The sequence below is a fragment of the Suricata suricatta genome, chromosome 6 (assembly GCF_006229205.1).
Source record: "Suricata suricatta isolate VVHF042 chromosome 6, meerkat_22Aug2017_6uvM2_HiC, whole genome shotgun sequence".
Lineage (NCBI taxonomy): Eukaryota > Metazoa > Chordata > Mammalia > Carnivora > Herpestidae > Suricata > Suricata suricatta.
Window position 1 is genome coordinate 55896779 of NC_043705.1, and position 26685 is coordinate 55923463.

At 41.1% G+C, this 26685-nt stretch overlaps 1 protein-coding gene across 1 annotated transcript in view; it reads right to left on the reverse strand.

Moving 5' to 3' along the window:
* Positions 1-5053: 5053 nt before the first annotated feature.
* The window catches only part of DMGDH (dimethylglycine dehydrogenase), a gene marked incomplete at its 5' end in the record, with an annotated part of 60221 nt that continues 38589 nt past the window's right edge, over positions 5054-26685 (reverse strand). The window contains 3 exons of the mRNA XM_029941221.1: positions 5054-6393; positions 11856-11990; positions 25562-25621. Coding sequence (XP_029797081.1) covers positions 6178-6393; positions 11856-11990; positions 25562-25621 — 411 coding nt within the window. The remainder of the gene's footprint in view (positions 6394-11855; positions 11991-25561; positions 25622-26685) is intronic.

Sequence of the window (26685 nt, forward strand, 5' to 3'; positions counted from 1 at the left end):
CCTAAATGACAGCATACTGCATATTATAATATACCACGTTTTTAAACAATAATGCAAATAGCCCTTTTAAATATGTTAGCGCATCCCACGACCTCCCTCCACTCTAGTAGCCACGTTTATACCTGTTGACCAGACCCCTTTGGCCAGGCCTGCAGGGACTACATTGCTGCTGTATGCCAGTCATGGTCTCTTGCTGTGTGATCCAATTCAAGATCCTCCTCTGCCCTGCTCTGTAAACAAACTACATGTCCCAGGCTGCTTTGAGCACTTGGCCCCCCTCTAGGTTCTGCCAATAGGAGGCACTGTTGAGACAATGGAATGGGGGCGGGGGGAGGAGAGAAGCCAGGGTGTTTTTCCCTCCTTTTGGCTTTGGGCAGCATCTTCGACAGCATGGTTGAATCTCTTCTGTAGTTCCAGCTCCTGCTGGCAGCCCCTTCCTGTGCGGTCGTCGTGTCTGCATGGCACCCCCTGTCAGGGCATCCCTTACTGGCTCTCCACGTAAGCTCCCTCCTTTGAACTACCTGGCAAGGTGATCTCCGGGAAAGGTTACATGGAGAGAGACGCCCCGCCAGCCTCGCTGTTACAGTCTTCCTTGCAGAGGTTCCAGACAGGTGAGGGAAGACGCCATCATGAATGACCAGCCAGTGAGAATATTTTTAAAAACCCTGCCTCTTTTTAGAAACGCCTGGGTGGGGCTCAGTCAGTTGAATGTCCAATTTTTTATTTCAGCTTAGGTCATGATCTCATAGTTCATGGGTTCAAGCCCTGCGTGAGTCTCTGTGCTGACAGCATGGAGCCTGCTTGGGATTCTCTCTCCTTCTCCCTCTCTCTCTGCTCCTCCCCCACTCATTTCTCTCTCTCTCTCTCTTTCTCTCCCTCAAAAGTAAATAAAAATTAAAAATATAATAATAAAAATTTTAAAACCCTGCCTCTTTTTATATGACACAATTATTTTTTAGTAATAATCATTAAAAAAGACAAAAAATAACCAGAAAAGAAATGCAAAGTGAGAATTTTCTATTAAACTTTGCATCATGCCAATAAGAGTAATAAGAAAGATAGAAGTTAAATAAATATTATAGTAAAGCAAGGAGTTAATATTTTTAAATTATATTAATGTATTTTTAGAAAAGGAAGTTTTTTTCTTTTTTTTAATGTTTATTTATTTCTAAGAGAGAAAGACAGAGCACAAGCAGTAAGGGGCAGAGAGAGAGGGAGACACAGAATCTGAAGCAGGCTCGACACAATCCTGACACAAGGGTGAGAGCCCTTGAGAGAGGCACAGAGGTGGGGCGGGCGAGGGGGGAGTTGCAGGGAGAGAGAAAGAATCTAAAGCAGGATCCATGCTCCGTATGGAGCCTGATCTGATGCGGGGCTCTATCCTATGACCCTGGAATCATGACCTGAGCCAAAATCAAGAGTCAGATGTTCAACCGACTGAGCCACACAGGGGCCCTAATTTTTTGGGTTTTTCTTCCTTCCTTCCTCTCTACACCCAACATGGGGCTCAAACTCACAACCCTGAGTTAAGAGTCACTTGCTCTTCTGACTGAACCAGCCAGGAGCTCCCTTCCTAGTCTTTTTCAATACAGTCAGCCGTTTGCCCTCACCCTGAAATAGCTCAGGTCAAAGGCACCAACAGCATTCTGTTGCTTAACCTTATGAGCACTTTTCAGCCCTTGATCTTATGTGACATCTCGCATCTTTGGACACAGTCTGCCCTCTTCTCCTTCTCAAAAGGGTCTCTCCCCCCTTGGCTTTCTTGACACCTCAGTATGTAACTAAATACACACATGGCTTTGTTAGTTAAAGGCTTGACCTCTCTGGTCTATAAACTGCGAAGGCAGGGCTGTGTCTGTTCCCAGCTTTCCCAGTTCCTGGCCTGTCAGAAGTTCTCAATAAACATGTGCAGACTGATAAATATCTTAGTAAGGAAAGCAATTCCTCACAGAACTTTAAATATAGGCTTTGATAGATGATTATGCCGTGTGTTTGTGGCTGGTTGGCAGAGCTGGGGGAAAGCAAGTCTTCTGTATTTCCATTTAGTAATCATTTTACTGCCACTCTTAGGCTTCGTGGCATGCTAACACTCCCAAAATCTACACCTAGAGAAAATATAAGTAATATGTTACCCCTTTACAATTCATAAAATAGCTTCTATAAACAACTGAACGATTCTGGAGATTCATCAGTGCCACACAGATAAGCAAAAGCAAGATAATTTATATTTTTACATGACGGTTCATCAGAAGACAAGTTTGACTTAGGGTTCTTTGCTTTTATGAGACTTTGGCTAAAGGATGCTATGTGTAGAACTGAAACTTGCTTCCTCTCACAGATGCTTTGTTTCCTAATAATGTCAATCTTCTGGTTCAACCCAAACATGCACAAAATCCTCTTAGTAATGTGCCAGAATCCGTTTGCTACTTAATGTGCCATACGGCATGCTTAAAAAATGGGTTTATCGGTCACCTTTCCCATCAGTACAAAAGGAGTGAGACATAGATTAGTTAGATGTGAACATGAGCAACGTAACAACATCCGTGAGTGTTTTGATAATGTGTTGACTGGAAAGTGTTTCTCAGTTTTAAGAAGCTTTCCTGGTTCCAGGGCAGAAAGCGCCCATCATTCCCCATCACACTCTTGAGAACATCCTTCCCTGAGCTGCCCACGCAGACTTCGGCACTGCAGCACGCTAGTAGTTTACAGGGCTGACCCTAATCCTGGAACAATTCCTTCAAGGCCTCTCTCAGTACATGGTCCAGTCTCCCGCAGCTAGTGGTTTTAGTGAGGCTCCTTTGCCCGAGGTTTTCCCCTAACAACTGGTGGATGGGCACTGGGAACTGAAAGCTTCAGAATCTGGTCTTTCACTCAGGGCCACTTCCCGTGTCAGGAGCTCTTGTAACCCCAAGGCTTCTCTTTCATCTTCTTTTCTTCATCTTTTCAGTTTCAGCTTTCAGTCCTAATCAGTTTATTAGGATGTTTCACACTTCAAACTCCTGTGGGATGAAGTCTGGTTAATTTGGCCCATCTTTTCATGGCCACGTTGTGTTATAGGTCATTGGTCAGGACTGGCTGGTGTCAAACTTGGCACTTAGGCCAGGCCCACTGGCTGGGTCGGTGCGGGGGTGCCAGGGTGACTTAATAGCACCCAAAATACCACAAAAGATTGAGGACAGCTTTTTAAGGAAATCAGGAAGTGCATTTCTTTTATACTAGGAGTAAAATTTCTTTTTTTTTTCCTTTTCTTTTAAATGTTTATTTTTGAGAGAGAAATACAGAGCATGAGTGTGGGAGGGGCAGAGAGAGAGGAAGACACAGAATCCGAAGCAGGCACCAGGCTCAGATACACAGCACAGACCCCGACGTGGGGCTTGAACCCATGAACCATGAGATCTTGACCTGAGCTGAAGTCAAACACTTAACCGACTGAGCCACCTAGGGGCTCCTGGGTAGAATTTCTTTAAACATTTAATATTTGCCTAAATTTTCTATGCTTTTTATTGATCTGCTTTAGTGCTATGTGAATAGGACATGACTTCAATGTTGTACTTTCATCATTGATTATGGTATCAAAAAAAAAAAAACCCTTGGAATTGTCTATTTTGCAGAGAAGGAATCCAGAGATGATAAATAAGTATCTTAATGGTTACAGAGCTACAGAGAGGCAGAGACTGAGAAGTGCAATCTCCCAGGTAAAAGATTTACCCAGCACCTAATACCCAAACTGAGAGAGTGGATCTGGAGGTATTTTTAAATGGAGGTATGATTGGTTCATACCATTACACTGGTTTCAGGTGTACAAATATGATTCAGTGTTTATATACAATGTGAAATATCTCCACCAGTGGAGCTAGAATTCATCACCATACAAAGTTGCATTGTTTTCTTATAATAAGAACTCTTAAAACTTACTCTCTTAGCAACTTTAAAATTTGCCATTCTAAATCTGGCCATTTGTGGCAACGTGGATGGAACTCGAGGGTGTTATGCTAAGTGAAATAAGTCAGGCAGAGAAGGACAGATATCATATGTTTTCACTCATAAGTGTAACTGGAGAAACTTAACAGAGGACCAAGGGGGAGGGGAAGGGGGAAAAATAGTTAAGAGAAAGGGAGGGAGGCAAAACATGAGAGACTCTTGAATACTAAAAACAAACTGAGGGCTGAAGCGGGAGGGGAAAAGGGGAAGGCGGGTGATGGGCATGGAGGAGGGCACCTGTGGGGAAGAGCACTGGGTGTTACATGGAAACCAACTTGACAACAAACTATAAAAAAAATTTTGGGGGGTGCCTGGGTGGCTCAGTCGGTTAAGCCTCCAACTTCAGCTCAGGTCAGATCTCACGTTCATGGGTTCAAGCCCCGCGTCAGGCTCTGTGCTGACAGCTAGCTCAGAGTCTGGAGCCTGCTTCCGGTTCTGTGTCTCCTTCTCTCTCTGCCCCTCCCCCTCTCATGCTCTGACTCTCTCTGTATCAAAAATAAATAAAACATAAAAAAAAATTTTTTTTGCCGTTCTATATTAACTCTGTTTACCACGATCTGCATTACATCTCCAAGGCTGGGGGTGAATATATATATATCTCCCATATATACTATAACTGGAAGTTTGTGCCTCTCGACCCCCTTAGTCCATTTTGCCCACCCACCAACACCACTTCACTGTGGCAACCACCAGTTTGTTCTCTGTATCTGAGTTTTGTAATGTTTGTTCATTTAGCTTCTGAGATTCTGCATAGAAGTGAAATCATATGGTATTTATCTTTCTTTAATTTCACCTAGCATACTGCCTTCTAGTTCCTTCCACCCTGTCACCAATGGCAAGATTTTTGAATTTGTGGGTTTGGTTTTCTTCAGATAAACACCCAGAATGCAATTATACAAGATCATATGCTAGTTCTATTTTTACATTTTTGAGGAACCTCCATACTGTTTTCCATGGTGACCGCACCAACATAATATTCTTCACGATTAGGTAATTATCAAGAGTATCAAATTTTGTTACCAAGGAAATTTCCCTTTTTTCTCATATAAAATAAAGATACATGGAAGAGAAATTAATGGTCTGCTGGAACTCTAATATATGATTGCTTTAATGAAACCTCTTAAATGTACACTTGGCACCTTTGCAACACTTACAAGTTATGAAATTATTTAAAAATCTGCTCTAATTACCGAATTTTATGTCTCACATTCAACTTTAATACCTAGGAAAAGTTCAATAAATGTTTAACAAATGTGTGCATAACAGATTTTAAGTGATAAATTGCCTTTTACCAAAAAAATTTGATTTGTTCAGTCCACTAAATTTAATTTCAAAAACTGTATGCGGGAATTATTTCCAAATGGATTTTTTCTTGCTGTACACAGTGCAAAAGGCCATCCTGTCGGCTCTTTAGCTCATGTTTGACCTGCTTTGTCAGATGCTTTGTGAAATGATATTCAGAACGGCACATGTGATGTCAACTTGCATTAATTCTTTCCCAAAGAGAGGTGTTCAGTATTCCAACTGTGTTTTTCCTGGCACAATCTATGTTTCAGCTTCATTTCAAAAGGGCTATAGGCACCGCTTCCTTTGGAAGACTGTTCTTTTTCCAATTACTCTTTTAAAACAACCTTTGAAAGGACAATGATAATGTCCCATAATACTGCTTTCAGGGAATTCATTAGGAAAATGAGTATTTCAGAGAGTTGAATAAAAATGTATGTGTCAATATTAAATTTTACTATCTTTACTGTAGATAGGTTGTAAAAATTAAAACTATCCCTTATTCAACTACTGTTTCCTAATGAAACATATCCCTAAACAGGATCCCATTTGTTTTTATGTAAAACAATTAATTTGTCTTCAGGTAACAAGAATCATATGCGTATGCTCCTAAAATTACTCAATTTCCTCTAATTCAGTTATAATAGTGATTGTATATTGGCAAACACCTAAATGTTTTGCTGAGTTTCATAAACAACATACGGTAATAAAAACCTTCATTTCAGAGGTCTTCATTTGAAAGAACAATGTACATTACTAATCCATTTTCTTTCTTGTTTAGAGAGGAATAGATATTTTATTAAGATGATAAATCTAGATTTTGATGATTTTTGTATTCCCCCAAAAACTCAGTTATGATTTTTCAAACAGTCACAGAGCAAACATAATTCAATTGCCTGATAAGGGTCTTTTTCAAATTTTGCCCTTTCCATTTTTCTTCTGAAGCCGGTTTCTAGCTGGTTCCGTCAATACCAAGGGCTCCTGTATGACGGTTGCTGGGTAATTTTTGCCTAACAGTTCGACTTCCACCTGTTGCCCTACTTTACTTAGCTCCACAGGCACATAGGCAAACGCCAGACTCTTCTGGACACTGTAACTGTAGCTTCCAGACGTCGTGTTGCCAACCACCTGAAAAACAAGACCCAGCCGTCCTCAGCCTCGGGGCCACAACTTTGTCCTCCTTTCCAGCCTGAATGCTTGAAAAACAGGTTCAACTTACAATCGGAAAGTTTTAGGGAATATTGTTTATGGGGCTAACAGTGGGAAGAAAATATTCTCACAAGTGAAGTTAGGTTTACAAATTATGAAAAATACCTCTCAAAATATATAATCAACCATACTCTTACACTTTGCACTTTTCAGTAAGAACACCTAGTTTTTTGAATAACTGGTACTATTTTGCTCAGTTTCTTGCCATAAGTTCTGATAGGAGGAAGCCTCAAATATTTTTGTTTTAAACTTAAAAAAAAATACTCTTGTACCTTCAAACCAGCATGGCAACAATAGATACATAGGAAAAATTACTAAAATCAAATGTAAATTTACTCAAGTGTTCCTGTTGGGGTTTAGGAATATGGCTTGCCAAAATAGTGGTGAAATAAACTATTGGTATATCAACAGTCAATGTCAAGTGAGCATTCTCTACGAATTTATAGCATTTAGCAATTCTCGGCAATTGGGAGGCCCTTAAAGTAATGTCAACTTTACCCTCTCTAGATCTACCATATACTAAACATTTTGCTGGACATTCTAGAAAATGACTGAGGTCTGGCCCTCATGAGCTTCTAGCCTAGCTGAGTAATTAACGTAGAGACATAAGAAAATATAACTAGGAAGGCAAGGAACTCAGCATAATTAAGTCAGAATTTGCTCTAGATTTTGAAGGTGGGAGGAATGAGTAGGTAGAGAAGGGGGATGAAACTTTGCAGGACCTGGAGGTAGGCATGAGCCATCAAAATTAGGGAGGGTGAAATGGAATAAACTGGGATGGCAAACCAGAGAAAAGAACTGAGCAAACAAAACTCAGGAGATGAAAACAAAGGCTTTTATGCTGCAAAAAAAATCTCGTCGGTCTTGTTATCAAGATAAGAGGATGAGTAGAAACTAGATCTGAAGGAAAAGATTAAAGAGAAACAGTAAAATGCAAAAAAAAAAAAGAGCGATACAAAAATGTCAGGTTAAAACACCATATTTAAAAAATGTAAAAGGAAGACAACAAAAGCAAAATATGATATATAGCCCTACTCAAAATGGCTTCTCCTGGCTACACAACGTTGCGCTAATCCTTACAGCCTCACTGTTTCACACAATGGGCTGCTTGTAGCTGCTGCTGAAAAATATTCATGGACATGAATCAGCCTGGTGATCTTTCAGCTGCCTCAGCAAGAGTCCACTACAGTCAAAAGTCTTATTATAGCATTTCTAGTCTTTTAGATGCTGACACATCTATGACAGTAAGTACAGACGCCTAGCTCTGTGGCCCCAGTTTGTAATTAACTCACTGAAGCCCCAAATCAGAAACCTCTCCGTATCACTTCTGAGCTTCTTATGGGGAGAACTGGTTGATTAAACAATGAACAAACATGAACGCGTTCATTCGCAAAAACTGTTTCTCTGACAGAGAAACTGCCAAGCTATATGCTTTAAAATGGTTTTTCTCATTTAGATCATAGTGAAGTCCTTTAAGGCAGGGCTTGGGGTCAGGAAGGTTGGAGTTTTAATCACAGCTTCTTGAAACACTTTCTTGGTAATCTTGGTTTCACTTCCTAGTCTGTAAACCTGAAGTCTGTGTTTGGAGCCCTGGAGAGGCAACCTGATTTGCTTGGGCATTTTAAGAATAGAAGAAGAGGTCAAAGCAAGTCTCTTGGCCAAATCCCCTAACTCAGTGGATCAAAACCCTACCATCCCTCTTCAGAGAATCCCCAGGCCTTCCCATCTGTTAAAATCCCATGATTCATCTTGCAGTTATGTCTGCATGAATAATGAAAAGAAATAGTATATGTATTGCATGAGTGCTACTTTAAAAATATTTATTGAATGCATTGCTTTCTGCTATTTTATGTTCATTTCCCCTTTAATTTCTCTCTAATCCAATGCTGAGTAGCCCGGAGTATTTTACAAGTCTGGCCTTTCCTTTTATCTCATTATAAAATCTCTAAGGAAAGGTTTTCCCAAGCAACAGTTTTATATCCTTCTACCTTAAAATCTTCCAGATCCAGTTAAATCTATTTCTTCTCTTTGCTCAGTGAATCACAAGAAACCGTGCCCACCTTCTGCCTAGATTTTCATATTCTTTGTTAAACACAGGCTCTCCTTTTACCAACACAGTCAATCCTCATTTATGTTTAGCCTTTTCTCATTCCTCCCTTTGTGAGAATTAAAGACCCCTCTGGTTTAAGGGAGGTAACATGGTAGATGGCTTTTGAAAGAGAGAACGTAATTTAAACTGGATGATACATGGTATTTCTTTGGCTGTCCCTGTGTTATTTAGCTTATAAATAATAAAAAAGACAGCTTTCTCAACTCTCCAAACTTCATTTCTACCAAACATCTTTAAAACTTCCCACCAAAGCTGCTTTTATAAGTAACAGAAGTCCTTTGCATGCCCACTCTTACGCCTTGTTTTTCAAAATTAAACCTTATTTAAAATCATAACCCCTCCTTCCATCACTGCCCCTCTCTCAAATGGACTTTTCCCCAGGCCACTCATCACTCTTGGATGTGCTGTTTTATTTTATTTAGTATGTTCACTGTCTACTGCCTCTCCTCTGGAATGTAAGACGCATGGAGACAGAGAAACTTGTCTGTTTTATTCACTGCCGTGTCCCCGTTGCCTAGAAAATATTTGCAAGAATAGAATACCAAATACCAAAGGCAGTACAAGTCTCAACAAAGTCAGGAAATAAGAGCAAAAAGTATGTCATCTCATTCCAGGGTATAAAGAGGATCCAAGAGATTCATCTGCAGGATGAGATGACCACCCTACTGAGCATCAGAGAGCAGACAAGCGGATATCAGGAAATTCAAGGGATGTTTGATTTATAAAGCCAACTACAACTGGATTAACAACCCTGTAAGCAGATGGCATATGGGAAGAACGATGAAAAATACAGCATGTAAACTCAGTGCACAGAGACAGCAAAGGAAGTAAAATTCAAAAAGGGGAGCTGAGGTTTCCAGGTCCCCCCTCCCCAGCTTTGAGATATAAGTTGGCATGTAATGTATGAGTTTAAGGTACAAGTTTCCAGGCTTTTTAACTTGCATTTGCATTTGGGTGTCAGACTTACACTGTGTTCATCAGGGCTGGTTTGGGGTTGCATATACAACATGGCAGCATAATCAGCAACCTTCAGCCAAAACAGGAAGCCAGTGCAAGGGTGGGAATGGACCATATTAGAAAGCTGGATAAAAATAGAGTGGAAAAGTAAAAAACAGAAGATAGGGTGGGGGGAACTTGACAACTAGGGAAAAAATTAGAGGTGCTAAGAACCTAAGACATTATCTCGTCACATAGCTCATTTCATAGGATGAGAAAATGGAGGTCCAGAGAGGCTAAGACCAGGTCAAGCAGCTAGTTAATGATAGAGGTGTGCATCAGTGGAAATTGTAGGTGAATGTGAAGTGGGAGGAAAAACCTATTAAGAAAAGAGGCCTGGGGGTGCCTGAGTGGCTCAGTTGGTTAAGCATCTGACTGTTGATTTTGGCTCAGTTCATGGTCTCATGGTTGGTGTGATCAAGCCCTGTGTGGGGCTCTACACTAACAGCACGAAGCCTGCTTGGGATTCTCTCTCTCCTTCCCTCTCTCTCTCTCCTCACTCTCTCAAAACAAATAAACTTTAAAAAAAAAAAAAAAGAAAGAAAGAAAGAAAGAAAAAAAAAGAGATCTGAACCGGATATTTAGAACCAAAGGAGGGAGAGACAGTAAGGTAAGAGTTCAAATGATTCAAACAGATGAACAAACTCAGCACAATTAGAGGTGAGGTTCTTAAGAAAGAACTTGAAATTAAAAAAAAAATCTGTTGGCTTCATAGTATCTAAAACATCCACCTGGGGCGCCTGGGTGGCTCAGTCGGGTAAGCCTACAACTTTGGCTCAGGTCATGATCTTACGTTCGTGGGTTCGAGCCCCGAGTCAGGCTCTGTGCTGACAGCTCAGAGCCTGGAGCTGGCTTCCTATTCTGTGTCTCCCTCTCTCTCTCTCTCTGCCCCTCCCCTGCTCATGCTCTTGTCTCTCTCTGTCTCAAAAATAAATAAAACATTAAAACATTTAAAAAATGAAAAAATGAAAAAAAATTAAACATCCACCTGCTTCAGGGATGTACAAGAACCGTGGGTCTATGGTTAAGTGTGGAAGAGAATACAGTGGGACACCAGCAGAGACAGAGACAAAAGCAAATTGGACTACTCAGCATGGCTTAGGAGAAAGGGTAAGCAGGTCAATGTCCAACGATACCCGGATCAAAATCAGCTCTGTTAATCACTAGATGTGCAAACTCGAGCAAGTTAGTTGGGTTCTGAACCCCAATGCTTAATCTCTAAAACGAGATGATCATACCCATCTGGGAGGTTACAGTAGTACATAAAAAATATCCAGCACATAGTAGAAATGCTGCAGATGTTAGTTCTATGTCCAATGGACCCATGCCTCAGCCCAAATGGCCATTTCTTTAGTGATCCCAAAGGCTGAGATTTTACGTCATTGGCTTTCCCCTCCTCCAGGACTCTTCGTCACTGAAGAGAAGAGGGAAATGGAAATAAGTATCAAGTAGGCTGCAGTGTAGGAAAGAAAAACCCAGGCACCGAATCTCTGAGTCTTTGAATATGGACCGAGCAGACCTTGCTCAATATGGAACAGCTGTCTGGTGAGCCCGGAAGGTGCTGTGCTCACCCCAGGGTCTAAGCAGAGTCCCACATCTGCCTGCTAACACCGCCAGAACACAGCAAAATCTGAAACCAAACTGGGTTTTACAAATAGTTGTAAAAAGTCAGAGAAATGAAGTTCTATTGGTAAGTTATCTGGTTTTACTGGATACTGATAGAGAGAATAAAACCGAACATGCCCAAATGTGAAGGAGGCACATACAGTCTTCTGGAAGAACTAAATAGTTTCTACCGTTCACTTGACTTTCTAAGGCTCTACTCTATGTTGTCAAGGATATTTTCATTTGGGATTTTTTCCTGCTGATGTGCTCAGGTTAGAATTATTTCTTTCTCAAGGACCATCATGCCAATTTCTTTATAAAATCCATCTCTTGCATTCACAGGTATGGATGTGGTGAGCAAGTGGGTCATTTCACCTCTAAATCATACCTTCCTCATTGTCCTTTGTATTTTAAGCCCTTGGTTTTATTTTCTTTAATCAAAGTTTAGAGAATTTTATGTTTTTTGAAATGAGAAACATTTCATTTTCGAGTTAAATGATTTCTGCTTCTTGAATGTCAGCTCAGAAATCAAAGTGCATGACCCCACCAAATGATAGGTAAATAGCAAACAAATAACAAAAAACAAAACTCTAAATGGAAATAGAGACGAGGAGAGTTTCTGGGACAGAACAGCTGCGGTGGCCCCAGACACAAGGTCCTCAGCACTCACCTTGCCATCATGCCAGATGCTTTCATTTCCCTCCGGATCAACATCGTCCGTTGCCAAGGTGAGGCAGACCAGTCTCCGTTTCAGCCCCTTGGCTTTAATCTGTTTCAGTGCTTGCTTTCCTATGAAGTCTGCTGGCTGCAGGAATCCAAGATAATGATGATGAATGAGTGCTCAGACACTGTGACAAGGTTAGAGATGCAAGCATTTAAATTTGTCTTTGCGATTTTCTCGCCAATTACACATCAAATAAAAATACAGATTGGATCAAACATCTAGACAAATATTTCTTAGTCCTCAAAATGACAGTATCAGCCACCTTTTCCTTCAGAATAGGTTAGACTTAAGGGTAATAACTTGTGATAACAATTTTACCAGAACCACCTAGGCAGAAAAACGTAAGGCATGATATTGCGATGGTGGATTATGAAAGCGACCCTTGTATCTAATGGTTCTGGACAGTAGTACTGGCTGCTGGTGAGCAGAGAACTACTCAATTCCCACCTACAGGAAGACTCTTCCAGAAGGAAATTCATGTTTTTGATGCGTGATGTCAGAACAACCCCAACATGGTGTACATTTTTTTCCTTCTCAGAATAATGGTCCAAGAAATGTGTCATCTATTGGGTTGTACTCAGTTCATTCAGGAGTGTATTGAGCCCTTACTACATGTGAGACAGTATGCCAGCCCCTGTGTAAGTTATAAAATTAGATAGAGAATAAACTCTTTGATCAAAACATCTAAAACAATGCTTTAAGACTTGTTTTTCCTCCTTCTCTACAACACATGACAGATGATATTCCTCTTCCTACTGTGTTCCCCTGGGCACACTCAGAGTTGTTCCCAATGCAACGCAAGTGACACTGACACCACTATGGGATGACCTCCAGTCCGGTGACACACCTCACAACAAACAGGTGACTCTTCAGTGGAGACACTTAGCTAACAAAGGAGGCACAGTTCTATCTAGAATGCCAGGGGCACTAGATATGACTGAGAAGCTAGTCAGAGGCCACAAGCAGTGACAGTAGAAGGAGGGAATCCACCACCCAAGAGGGTTTGGATTAAGGCTCTACATAAGGGAGCCCAGAAAGCATCTCTTATCTTACCAGGGAAAGGGGTATCTGTGACATACAAATCACATCTCTGTGAAGGAGATTTACTAGACATTACAATGTGAGGGGGTAAATTCTCAAAAGAGATCTCATATACAGACTAACCATTCTCTGAAAGAAGAAAGCAAACAACTGGAATCTCCTCAATGGCCAAAGAAGAACAGAAATAATATCTCATGCCAAAAATGTCCTCTGTCACCAACATTTAGGATTTAGACAGATCTGGGGTGCCTGGGGGGCTCAGACGGTTAGGCATCCGGCTTTGGCTCAGGTCATGATTTAACGGTTTGCGGGTTTGAGCCCCACGTTGGGCTCTGGGCTGACAGCTCAGAGCCTGGAGCCTGCTTCGAGTTCTGTGGCTCCCTCTCTCTCTGACTCTCCCTTGCTCATCCAGTCTCTCTCTCTCGCTCTCTCGCTCTCTCGCTCTCTCTCTGTCTCTCAAAAATAAATAAAACATTTAAAAAAAATCTTTTTAAAAAAGGATTTATACAGCTCTTTCTGCACACACAACATTTAAGACTGGGTGCACGGACTCCCCCTCACCACTCAGTGAGGCAGTGGGAGGGGTTCTCACATACCCTCTGCCCGATGACCCCCTCCAGTTTCCTCCTTTACTCGTTCAGACCTTCTAGGCTAAGCCCACAATGAAGTATGATTTCCATAGATATTGCAACTTTAAGTGGCTGACCTTCACAGGAAACTGATAGTTTCCATTGGCCAAGGTTAAAATAATTGCAAAATGAAAGTCCGATTACCTTCCCCAGTGTGATCCAGATGGTGAGAACCAACTATAAAGCTTTAGTATGAAGCCAGATAAAAATTCAAAGACAGCTGGACCTGATGTTATTTAAGACCAGACTGGTAGGGGAAAAACAAAACCACCAACCCATAGAAAAAGGCTAATTCATTTGAATTCATATGTAGGGTAAATTCGTGGTAACAAAAGTTATAACAAACTGTTACAGCACTCCAATCCATCTTAAGGGTTAGCTAGCTTCAAGCTTATGCATTCCTTGCTTGCTGACTTAAGTCCCTTAGTTTGTAGCCAAACTAACCTACTTCCCTTGAGATCTGCAGACCAAAGGCCTTGAGGAGCGAGCGACTGGCCTCTCGCAGCAGATAAGGCCTGATCACACTCACCAACAGCCACTGCTCACGCCAGCACCTCTGTTCCAGCTCAGGTCCACACACAACTAACCACCTGCGTATCCACTTCTATGCAGGGAGACCACTGGCCCCACCCATGGCCCTCACCTTCCCCTATAAGACCCGCTGCTTTTGCCAAGACAGAGAAGGTGGTCCTTGGGACATCCACCTTCTTCCCAGGTTGCCAGCTTCCTGAATAAAGCAACTTTCCCTTCCTACCATCACTTGTCTCTTCAGTATTGATCTGTGAGTGGCAAGCAACCAAACCTAAGTTCGGAACTGGTTCTGTCTGGTAACAAAACCAAAGTTCATTATAGTTAAAACACGTCTATCTAAATACAGAAAACTTTAGCAACAAACTTTTGCGATCTTTTTAAAAGACAACTTGGAAAAATAGTGGCAAGGGTGCTTTTAATTTTTCTTATTTTCATTCATTTTCGTTTAATGTTTATTTTTGAGAGAGAGAAAGAGTCAGAGCATGAGTGAGGGAGGGGCAGAAAAAGAGAGGGAGAAACGTAATCCAAAGCAGGCTCCAGTCTCCATGCTGTCAGCACAGAGCCCAATGTGCGGCTTGGATGCACGAGCTATGAGATCATGACCTGAGCCAAAGTCAGATGCTTAACTGAGTGAGCCACTCAGGTGCCCTTCTTACTTTTATTTTTAAAGTTTCTTTATTTATTTGGAGGGGGGGGGAGTGGGGAAAGGCAGGGAAAGAGAGACAGAGAGAGAGACTGTCAGTGTGGGAGCCTAATGCAGGGCTCAAACCCATGAACCGTGAGATCATGATCTGAGTCAAAACCAAGAGTCAGACATTTAAATGACTGAGTCATTCAAGAGCTCCAACAAAGGGTGCTTTCTAGAGTTCTTATCTATATAGCAATCAATATAAAATGAAAAAAAAAGTCTCACTCTTTGTGTAGAGAAGCATTTTACAAAAATATGATTGCTTGGGGTGCCCAGGTGGCTCAGTCAGTTGAGCATCTGACTTCGGCTCAGGTCATGATCTCACATTTTGTGGGTTCAAGCCCCATGTCGGGCTCTGTGCTGGCAGCTCAGAGCCTGGAGCCTGCTTTCGATTCTGTGTGTGTCTCTCTCTGCCCCTCCCCTGCTCATGATCTGCCTCTCTCTGTTTCTCAAAAATAAGTAAAAATGTTAAAAAGTTTAAAAAATAATAATACTGAGTGGCAAAAGGGGGATCTTGTATGATTTGTGGAGTGCCATGAGATTATAAGTTCCTCATCTCCTATAATGGAATCTAGATCTTTCCCATTAGAGATTCATTTAGCTCTTGAAGGTTTTGGGTCTTCTTGAGTCCCTATTAAGAGAATTTTCTTTCAATTATTTACTAATTGTTGTTCTGCCCCTGCTGTGTTCGGACACTATGTTAGGCAGGAGCCATTCAGAGATAAATAGAATATGTTCTTGTAGTTTCTAGGAGGCCACTGAGGGGATGTGACTCCTTCCCTCCACATCTGCTTCACCTTTGGAGGGCTGTGGTGACAGACGGCCGTGACCAAGGTTTTCAGAAATGGGTCCCTCCCAGAAGAAACAAGCTAAACCACAATGAAATCATCACGTTCCCCTGATACTAGTCAGCCATGAAGAAAATAACAACACACTTGTGTTCACTGTGGATTCAAGGCCAATAAGAACCAGATCGAACAGGCTGTGAAGAAACTCTGCAACACTGACGTGGCCAAAATCAATACCGTGATCAGGCCCAATGGAGAGAAGAAGGATTATGTTCAACTGGCTCTTGACTATGAGGCTTTGGATGTTGCCAACAAAATTGGGATCATCTAAACTGTGTCCAGCTAGCAGAATCTAAATAGAAATTTTTTCACAATATTAAAAAAAAAAAGGTGTCCCTTTGTGATGCTAGACAGGAGCTCCTGGGGCATGGATGGGGGGGCAAGGTGTGCTAGAAGCGGGGCCTGACTCCACCTTTGCCAAAATCACAATTTAACCAAAGTCTAAGTGGGAACATAAGGTATCAGCTCATCACAAGAAATAAGAAAAGTAGGGAAGGGATCTCAGAAAACTTTCCTTAAAAGAGAAAATATTACTCAGTGAATGACATTATTCAGTGAAAATAAATATTAAATACTATTTATAATTTATTAGGCACTTGCTTGTCTGACTTTGGCTCAGGTCACCATCTCATGGTTCATGGGATTGAGCCCTGCATCAGGCTCTGTGCTGAATGTTTGCTCAGAACCTGGAGCCTGCTTCGGATTCGGTGTTTCCCTCTCTCTCTACTCCTCCTCTGCTTGTGCTCTGTCTCCCTCTGCCTCTCAAAAAAATAAATAAATGTAAAGAAAAAAATTTTTAAATAAAGTGACTATACCTAGAGTCTATCACTGGAAGGTACAGCTTATGTAAATCCTCTAATGGATTATATAAATGTTTGTACTACCAAGGAGGATTTGAAAACACTCTGAAGGTTACTAACAATGAAATCTGACATCTGCATCTGTATATCCCTGAATTAGGAACTGATCTGGTCAGCAATATTGTCCTCAGACTTGAATGTAAATACTCTAACCATGGGGCACCTGGTGGCTCAGTTGGTTAAGCATCCGATTCCTGATTTCAGCTCAGGTCACGACCTCACAGTGTGTGGGATCAGGCCCCACGTCAGGCTCTGTGCCGACAGCAATAGAGCCTGCTTGGGATTCTCTCTCTGTCTCTCTTTCTCTCTCTGTCTCCATCTCTCTCAAAACAAATAAATAAATAAACAAACAAACATTTTAAAGAACTTTAAAAAAAATACCCTAATAGCAACAAAAACCTAATTAAAAGTAAGGACCACATAGTTAAAAGACAGATAAAAGGTAACACCTGCCCCTGGAGACAATTCTCTTTTCCCAAGCTAACCTTGTGCCTGACACAGAAAGATTTAAAGCAGGGCATGGCATTTCATTCTCCTTTACTTGGCTTTTCTTCCAAGATTGTAGATTTTACTCTGTTATATAGCTTTTAATTATAAATGAGAGAAGAAAATATGTCTGAAGGTAAATGCTGTGATTAAAATTGGTGCTATTGGATGACCTGAGAACAAAGCATATTTAATGAATCACTGCCAACATAATTATATAAATAGCTGTTAATATCTTTGAGAAACATAACTTTCTGGGGCACTGAGACTATAGCTCAAAAATAGCCTTCCCTTATGTTTCTTAAACTATTAATTTTAAAAAGCAGTAAGAGCAATGAAAATACCTGTCTGAAATATATACTAAATATAACATCTACAAAGATGATAACATTAAGGTTTCAAGTGAAATGAAATTACTCATCTTATTAGCTCTATTAAAAGCACTCGTATTACCTCAAAGCACATGGAAATGAAATGAATTAAACCAGTGTGTTTTTGGTTGCGATTCTTAAGTTAATGCAGAATTTGCAGATACGTAGCTAAATCTGAATCTAACAGGAGTAGTGATAAGAAGGCTCTGATATGCAGAGTCAGAGTAGTGGGTTCTCACAGACCAGGAAGGACATTAGAAAAACCTCGTTTGGGACCTTTTCTCTATAATTCATTGGGAGTCAAAACCCATCAGAAAATTCAGAGAAGCCATTGTTTTCATGTAACTGCCCACAATCCTTTAAACCTAAATATCTAAAATCTCCAAAGACATAAATAAAACAATCGGGGTAACATCCTGGGTCCCAAGAAAGCTCTGCTTAGAAACCAGGTGCAGCACTAGTGGGAAAGTCATGTCCTCGCGCTGACAGGTATAGAGAGAGTAAGAGAGTTGCAAAGACACCAGCTGGTTACCTGTCACTGTAAGTGGTGAAGTGGAGATGGGAATCCAGGTGACAGACTTCTGCCACTTGTCCCCCAGTGCTTTCTGGAAATGTTTATTATTTTAAATGAGGCTAAGGGATCATGATTTATACACAGTCCTGACAGGAATCCCTCTTAGACCATGTGGCCATTACTAACCTACCATCTAGGTGCATCTTCACTTTCTCCCATCAGTTGGTGAATGTCAGGTACATCTGTGCTGGTCTCACAGGCCAACTGATACAACCGAACACGAGTTCGTTCATCTAGGGGATGAAACAACTGAGCCACCAGCCCATCAAGACAGACTAGCCATCATTCATTTCACCCTCTCACCATCAGAATCACAGTTTTTAAGCAGAAAGAAAACTCACGGGTCTTTCCTTGGGGAGGAAGTGCGGACGTAGGGAGGGTTTGGAAGTAGGGACTGCAAAGAGGCCTGAACAAATTTTTGGGGAAGAGGAACAGGTTTACCATCCTCAATTGTGATCATAGTTTCTCAAGTGCATACATGCATTAAAACTTAGCAAATGGTGGGCTGCCTGGGTAGCTCAGTTGGTTAAGTGCCCAACTCTTGATTTCAGCTCAGGTCATGATCTTAGAGTTTGTGGGTTTGAGCCCCGTGTCCAACTCCACTCTGACAATGCGGAACCTCCTTGGGATTCTCTCTCTCCCCTCTCTCTCTGCTCCTGTTCCAGGTGCATGTATTCACATACATTCTCTCAAAAAATAAATAAACATTTAAAAAAAAAAAGTAGCAAATGGCGCACTTTCAATATGTCCATTTATTGCATACTTAGTTAAGTTGTTAAAATAAAAATACAAATATAGCAAAAGGAATCTAAAGAATTCCTTCACGGGTGCCTGCGTGGCTCAGTCGGTTGAGTGCTCCACTTCAGCTCAGGTCATGACCTCACAGTTTGTGGGTTCAAGCCCTGATTCAGGCTCTGTGCTGACAGCTCAGAGCCTGGAGCCTGCTTCTGATTCTGTGTGTCCCTCTCTTTCTGCCTCTCCCCTGCTCATGAACTGTCTCTCTCTGTCTCTCAAAAATAAATAAATGTTCAAAAAATTAAAAAAAAAAGAATCCCTTCAACTTATTCCCAGTCTTGGATTTCCATAGACTTCCAAATTTTACAGCAGGCAACTACACAGCACACTTAAGCTTTTAGGGTGAAATAGAGCATCGCTTCCTAACACAAACTGGATACATCGGAGCAGATCGATTCAATGGTTGTTAGCTTAACGTCCTCTGACCAAGGTTCCAGGGATGATCAACTCTCTCTCAGCCTGGGGTTTACTTCTTCTCCTCCTTTTGGTTTTCCTTTATCGTTTAGCAGTGGAAATGGGTAAGAGAGTAAGGATGGCTTAACTAAGATGCCACAACTGCGCGGCTCATACGGGTAACGGTGCCAACGTCCTCAGCTACTCTGGTAGGCGGTGCTTCTTAGGATTTTAAACATTAAGAAGCTCTCATTTGATAGACTAGCAGTCTTGGGTGCAGAATAAAACTAAATGGCTTTCCCAAGGCCACACAGCTAGAATTTACTGATTAAAAAAAAAAAAATCACATACTGCCCAATTCCAGAGAGAGAGAGAGAGAGAGAGACAGAGACAGAGACACAGAGAGAGCCAGAGAGAATTTGGAGCAGAATATATTAACTGTAGCCTCGCCAGAGGTCACAGATTTACTTACTTCCAATTCACTACAGATCCCACAGCACCCTCCTTTAACCAATCCACTTGTTTTTCCGTGCTCCTGTTTATTGACAGGACCACACAGGCAGAAAGGTAAAGAACTAAGAGAGTGGGTCTCAATCTTCATTGCGTAATAAAACCAAGAAACCCAGACTCTCCTCCCAGAGCTAATCCGACTGATCTGGGGGCAGGTCAGTGTTCTCTAACTTGAGTGAGCATCAGAATCCCCTGGAGGGCTTGTTAAAGCAGGTAACTGGGCCCATCCCGAGAGTTTCTGATTTGGGGATGGTCCTCAATACCTTGCATTGCTAACCAATCCCTAGATAGCACTGATGCTGCTAGTCTGTGAACCACATTTGAGAACCACTGGGGGTAGGGCAATCTTTAAAAAGTTCTGCAAGGGGCGCCTGGGTAGCTCAGTCGGTTAATTGCCCAACTTCAGCTCGAGTCATGATCTCACGGTTAGCGGGTTCGAGCCCCACGTCAGGCTCTGTGCTGACAGCTAGCTCAGAGCCTGGAGCCTGCTTCAGATTCTGTGTCTCCCTCTCTCTCTGACCCTCCCCTGCTCGCACTCTCTCTGTCTCTCAAAAATACATTAAAAAAATTAACAAGTTCTCCAAGTTAGTGACATACAGCCAGTTGAAAAGCACTGGTCTAGTACTGTCACTCTCCATCTGTTTTAGAATCACCTGGGGAACTAAAACAAAACAAAATTGATGCCCAAGTCCCTACCCCTAGACGTTCTTTTTAAATTCATGTGGATTGCAGCATGAACCTCAGAATTTTTTAAATCATTTTAAGATTTAAAAGAATCATACTCTAATGATTCTAATGTATAGCCAAGACAGAGTCATTGAAAATTTTCTGCCTCAATGCCTATTACCATTTACCTAAAATTTCCCCAGAGTTAGGTACTTACACCACTACAACATATTAGAAATTTCTTTCTAACTTGTCTGTGAACAATTATTCATTTCCATTCTGATATTTTAATAATGCTAACACTTATTGAATACTTAGAATGTAGTAAGCCTGGTGGTGCTTCGTCTCTTTGTTTTTGTGTTGTTTTGTTTGCTAGTTATGCTTTAAATAATTTTTCCACAAAGACAGACCCTGTATTTTCTATCACACTGTCTTCTCCCTTGTGGTTATTATGACCTTATTCTCTTTCTACTGGTTAGAAGCTCACAGTGGGAAAAGAGAAGGAAAGGAAGAAAATGGGAGTGGGAAGGATCTTTACGAAATTCTTCTAGGGGTGCCTGGGTGGCTCAGTCGGGTAAGCCTCTGACTTCGGCTCAGGTCATGATCTCCTGATCGTGGGTTTGAACCCTGCGTCAGACTCTGTGCTGACAGCTCAGAGCCTGGAGCCTGCTTCGGATTCTGTGTCTCCCTGTCTCTCTGCCCCGCCCCCTCTCATGCTCTGTCTCTCTCTGTCTCAAAAATAAATAAAACATTTTTAAAAAATAAAAAAAGAAATTCTTTCTCATCTGCTTCAACATGTTGCAATTGGTACTTCACTCTCTGAATCTTAGCAGAGGGTCTCTCTAAATGGACATAGATTCAGTATTTCCAAGAGGAAAATTCCAATAATACTTATGATTCCATGCTAAGGCAGCTGATCTTCCTTTTGCTCTTGACTAATACATTTTATTTCTAACTAAAACAAAAAACAAAAACCCAGAACGATGAATTTTTCCCAAAAAATAGCTTCTTTTGAAATTATAATACCATTAATGGCAATGAGATAACATTTTCCGGGTAAAGGGGTTTTAGTTGAAACATTAAAGTATATAATTTAAATACTTTCAGTTGTATCACACTTCTGGTTAATGCTTCCTCTCCAGGCTCTATGCTCACTCTCCACAAGATGGCACTGTTGTGTACCGCTAGACAGCCCTCCTAGAGCCAAGGGATGTTTTCAGAATATTAACAATGTTTCTACAGTTTCCGTTCCTGAAATGCCATTTGCTTCAAACTTCATGAGACAGGAGAGCCCTCAGGAGTTATGTCTTTAATGGTGAAACCTGAGGCCTAGCAAGGTATTTAATGAACGGTACTTAGTCAATGTTGACTCAGGAGGAGACTAAGCCTGTGCACAGCTGTGCGTCTTCACACTGATAAGGAGCATGGGGCTGGCTGAGAGCAAACACAAGCAAGCACACACGTGAGCGCACACACACGCGCGCGCACACACACACCCTGCCAAGTGGGATGTGTGTGACATTCCTCAGGCACTCCCGGCTGCCCAAGGACAAAGGAAAGGAAAGCAAAGGAAACAAATGGCCAACTGATAGAGATCACAGTCCTACAGTACATGGGTCTCCATCAATTTACAAATATCTTAGTAAATTTCAAGAAAAAGGCAATTTCATCAATAGCCTAACCTCCAGAAGCCTGTAGACTGTTTCCTGGAGCCCCAACATCACCCCTCCATAGGGATATGGGAACAAAGGCAAGAAGGAAATGGCAGGTAAAATTAAATTTCCTTGTAACTTGCAGCCCATTGACAAATACTTGAGGCAAATACAGAGTACATCATTTCTTCAGGAACCCCTTAGTGTCCTAATGTTAATGCCCTACTAAAGAAAAACCAATCTTAGCTTGACAATAGCAAGGCCTCAGGTACTTAGGATCAAAGTCCCGCTGGAGGCCTTCCTTTTGACTCTACCTCCCCAAGTCCACAGTATAAAACCGGCCACACTTCATAACCCCAGCACAGCTTTCTGCCCACGGGTCCTGTCCCCATGCTTAAATAAAATCACCTTTTTGCACCAAAGACGTCTTCAAGAACTCTTTCTTGGTCGTCAGCTCCAAACCTCCACCCCATCATCACCCCAAAACCTCATCAACAGCAGCCAATGCCATGGGAAGGCTGCAGCTCAGACAATTTTTGGAGGTAAGGAAAGCAAGCACCATGCTCTAGCTTCCTTGGCCATCTAAGATTTCAATACTCCATTTTTCTTCTGCCTCCTTTGACACTGGTTTTGACAAGAACACAGTTCTCCGTAAAGAGGCCTAATGGCCCATCTCCTCAGGCACCCGTTTTCCTTCTTAATATGGCTAAATCCGCTATTCCCATCCTAACATAAAACACAAAATCAGTTACAATAAAAGCATGCCTGTGGGAGGCGTCAATTAATAAAACACAGTCCGTGCATATTTTAGGATATGTTGCCAGAAAAACATCCCTGGGCACTTATTCAAGGCTGAGAAGCCCATGACGGGACCGGACCTTGTTGGGGCAAGTGGTATGTGAGAAAACACGGTGGTGAGGTCAGAGGTCACTTCACCTTTCCTTGCTCCCATTTCCTCATCCATAAATGAGGAAGTGGTGCTGAGCCACGTCTAGGGCCCTCCTAGATCCAACACAGCCTGTGTCCTACAGGATTTTTTTTCATATTATGGCTTATACAATTGTTATGTAAACACATAAGGGCCAAGCGAAGAATTCTACATGCTCCAAAGGTAAAGAAAGAAAAGGATTTTAAACAATTGTGAAATGCTAGGATTTTTTTAAATTTTGTTTTTACTGGTGTATTTATGGAATTTAAAAAATATTCCTCCGTCTTAAACTGCTGCTTCAGTTTTCGTGGACCGTCAACTTTCCAAAGCAAGATGAACTGACATTATGTATTCTTTAAAACATAGTATGAAACCAGATTGGGTAACTTTTTTTTATTTTCAGGCACAGAACGTGAAGTATCAAGTGACATCATTTAGGTTATGATGTTAATTAGTTTTTCAGAAACCAGTTTCATATTATAGACTGCTACAAAACAAAGATAACGTTGTTGTAAAGTCACCATGTAGGAAGGGGACAAAGTTGATCCAGCCCATTCCCCAGGCTTGGGAGATTAGCTAGCATCACATTGATACCCACAAACCACCCAAATCAACATAATTGAAAAAGACTGACTCAGGTCCAGGTCCTGGTGCTACACAGCCCTTCAACCAAGGTAATCATTAGAAATTCACTCTGTGACACCAGAATGAAAACCAGTAATTCAGAAATCATAAAAAACGTACCATAAATCAAAATCATCATCTGTTAAACAACTTAGTTCTGAGCTCAGCTTTGATTATTGAAAGAATATAAAGGAACTAATAAATACACAATCCACACCTGCTTCTAATCATAAAGGGAGCTCCAAAAACCCAATTTCAGGACGAAGAGCTCATTTATCTATGCCTTATCCCCAAACGATAATACCCAAACACTGTGAAGCAAGAGAGTCAGTTATTGGTGACCAACAACAGAACTTTAGTGCTTTGAAAAGTCAGGCCATTTTTATCCTTATTTTAAACAACTAGACGAAGACTTCTGTTATCAGAAGGAGCAATCTGCCGTAAGGGTCTGCCCAAATTCCAAGCACCTGCTTTCTCTGGTCCGGAGGCAGATGGTACATCATAAAAATAAAAGTCACAGGGAAAACGCACAGCAAGATATTCCCTTTAAAACCCTTAAGGAGGTTCTTTTTCCTAAAATCTAATACTATAAATATACATGTTTATGTTAATACCTTAGCTTAGAATTTGGGAACTTGATGCAGGGGCATTTAAAAAGTTTTCTTAGCCTGATTCATATGCATATGTTCACATATTTCCATAGAACGGGAAAGCGGCCTTTACTTTAGCTGATTAGCACCTAAACAGGACAATTTATTTCTGGAATTCTAACAACTATCCTACACAGCAGCAGCTGCCATCCTAGCCTTCAATATTACCGCAGCCTGCATCTCTGTCAGGTTCTTTTACAGTAACCAAGACACTAGCCGGAGCGTGTTCAGCTAGGGCTGCTGTAACAAAGTATCACAAACCAGAGGGCTTTAACAAGAGGAAATTATGTCTCACAGAGTGGAGGCTGGAAGTCCAGGATCCAGGTGCTGGCCTATTAAGCTCCCCTGTGAGCGTCCTCTTTCTGGCTCGCAGACAGCCACCTTCTCACCATGTCCTCACGATGAGGACAGAAAGGAGCTCCAGGGTCTTCCTCTTCTCAAAAGAACACGAAGTCCATCGTGGAGGCCCCGCCCCCATCATCTGATTACTCCCCTGAGGCCCCACCTCCAAATAGCATCCCTTGGAGGTTAGGACTAAGACATATAAATTTTAGAGAAACACAATCATTCAGTCCATAGCAACGGGATCACTTCATGTATAGTTGTAGGAATTGTAGAGAAGAACGCGGCTGTAAGAAATTGGCTTTATAATATGCTTTTGTACAATAATTATGTAGGTTGGTGCTTCTCAAATTTAGATGTATCAGACTCCTCTGCAGCTTGTTGAAACACAGGTTTCTTGGCCTGAGCCCCAGAGATTCTGACTTAGCAGATCTGGGGTGGGAGCTGAGAATTTGCATTTCTAACAAGATCCCAGTGACGCTAATGCTATCTGTCTCAGGTGAGAACTACCAATGCAGGGGTTCCCTTTGGAATGTGAATTTCAGTTATAAAACCTGTATTGGCTTCTCAGTAAATACTCATTTTATGCTAAACATTTGAAATGTGTTATTTGCTTATACTTAGAGGTTGCATTTATACATAAAAGTGCTTACTAATTAGATGGATAGATTGGTTGGCAAGGCTGCTTTGTGCTGTGAGCACCCGGGGAGAGTCAATTAATGCTCTGTGTGTGATTAGCTAATGCGTGACTTCACAAATCACCAGGATTTACAAGAATGTCTACTGACATCTTATCCTTACTAATTTTTATCCCAGAATTTAGCTTTAGTCTTTGAAGTTGCTGGATTCTGCTGTCTTACATCTACGAGCATACTGCAATAGCTTGAACTGATACCTAATTTTGACAAAAGCTTAATACAAAGCACCTGAGCAATGCTTAGTATTTATGGTCAACTCCTTTGATCTATCATTACACTCGGTTAAATTTTAAAGCATGGCTCTGTCGTGAATCAGCCTCATAGTTTTAAGTGGTACTTCAGGAATACTTTGGAACGTAAACATACCTTATTTAGCTTTATAAAATAGTCCAGTCCAGCTTCCAAGGGATTTGTATCACAGTTCATCTAAAAGGGAAGCACACAGTTTTTTTAAAAAGCTTTTTTTTTTTTTTAAGTAGGCTTCACACCCCATGGAGCCCAACCCAGGGCTTTAATTCACCACCCTAAGATCAAGACCTGAGCTGAGATCCAAAGTCAGTCGGATACCTAACCAATTGAACCACCCAGGTGTCCCTAAAGATTTTATTTCCAAGTACTCTCTTTGCCCAACACAAGGCTTGAACTCACAACCTAGCCCGCTGGAACACACATTTTAAATCTTCGATGAGTGAAAATCATTTCCGTAACATCACTTTCATATATTATTTTTTGAGGGAAGAGAACACTTTTGACTGTGAAAATAGATTCTGATAGGAAAATTACAGACTTGTCTCCAAAGTAATTTTTTACTCTGAAATTTAAATGTAGCCTGTCAGCAAATACTATTTGAATAGCATATTAGACACTAAAATTCAGTTTGTTTCCATGGCTCTTATGCTGATAATAAATATTCAAGGGATAACATAGCATGCTATTCCTCCCTGAAACAAGATTTTAATATGCTTTTATATAATAATTTCACATAGTTAGGTCTTGAAAAATTATGAAGTAATTTACTTATCTTATGATTAGGTAGAAATCTGGACAAGTAGAGGAGAAAGCTGATGGTAGGAAAATGCTTCAACAGAGTTCACGAAAGAGAAAAGGGCACTGGAGATTGCATTTCAAATCTTTCCATATGAGATTAAGTAATTACAATATGCTTTACGTTGAAGCTAAAGCCGCTATTTGAGACTAGACCTGTGGTTGATAATTTTTATTTGTTTTGTTGTTATTGTTCCCTTTTGCACCAAGAGAACTGGTCTCATCTCCATAAAAAGTGGCCAAACTTTTTAAAAGACAACACAGAACTCATAAAAACTAGATGAGTAATATAAACTTGTTTTATATATACTATAAAATTTAGTCCCATATTTCCTAATCAATGTGAGCAACTGTAAGCTGATTATTTATCTGCTCTAATGTCAGAATTTCCCCAGGAAAAACAAAACAAAGCACAGAAGAGCGCTGTAATACCACTAGAGGGCGTG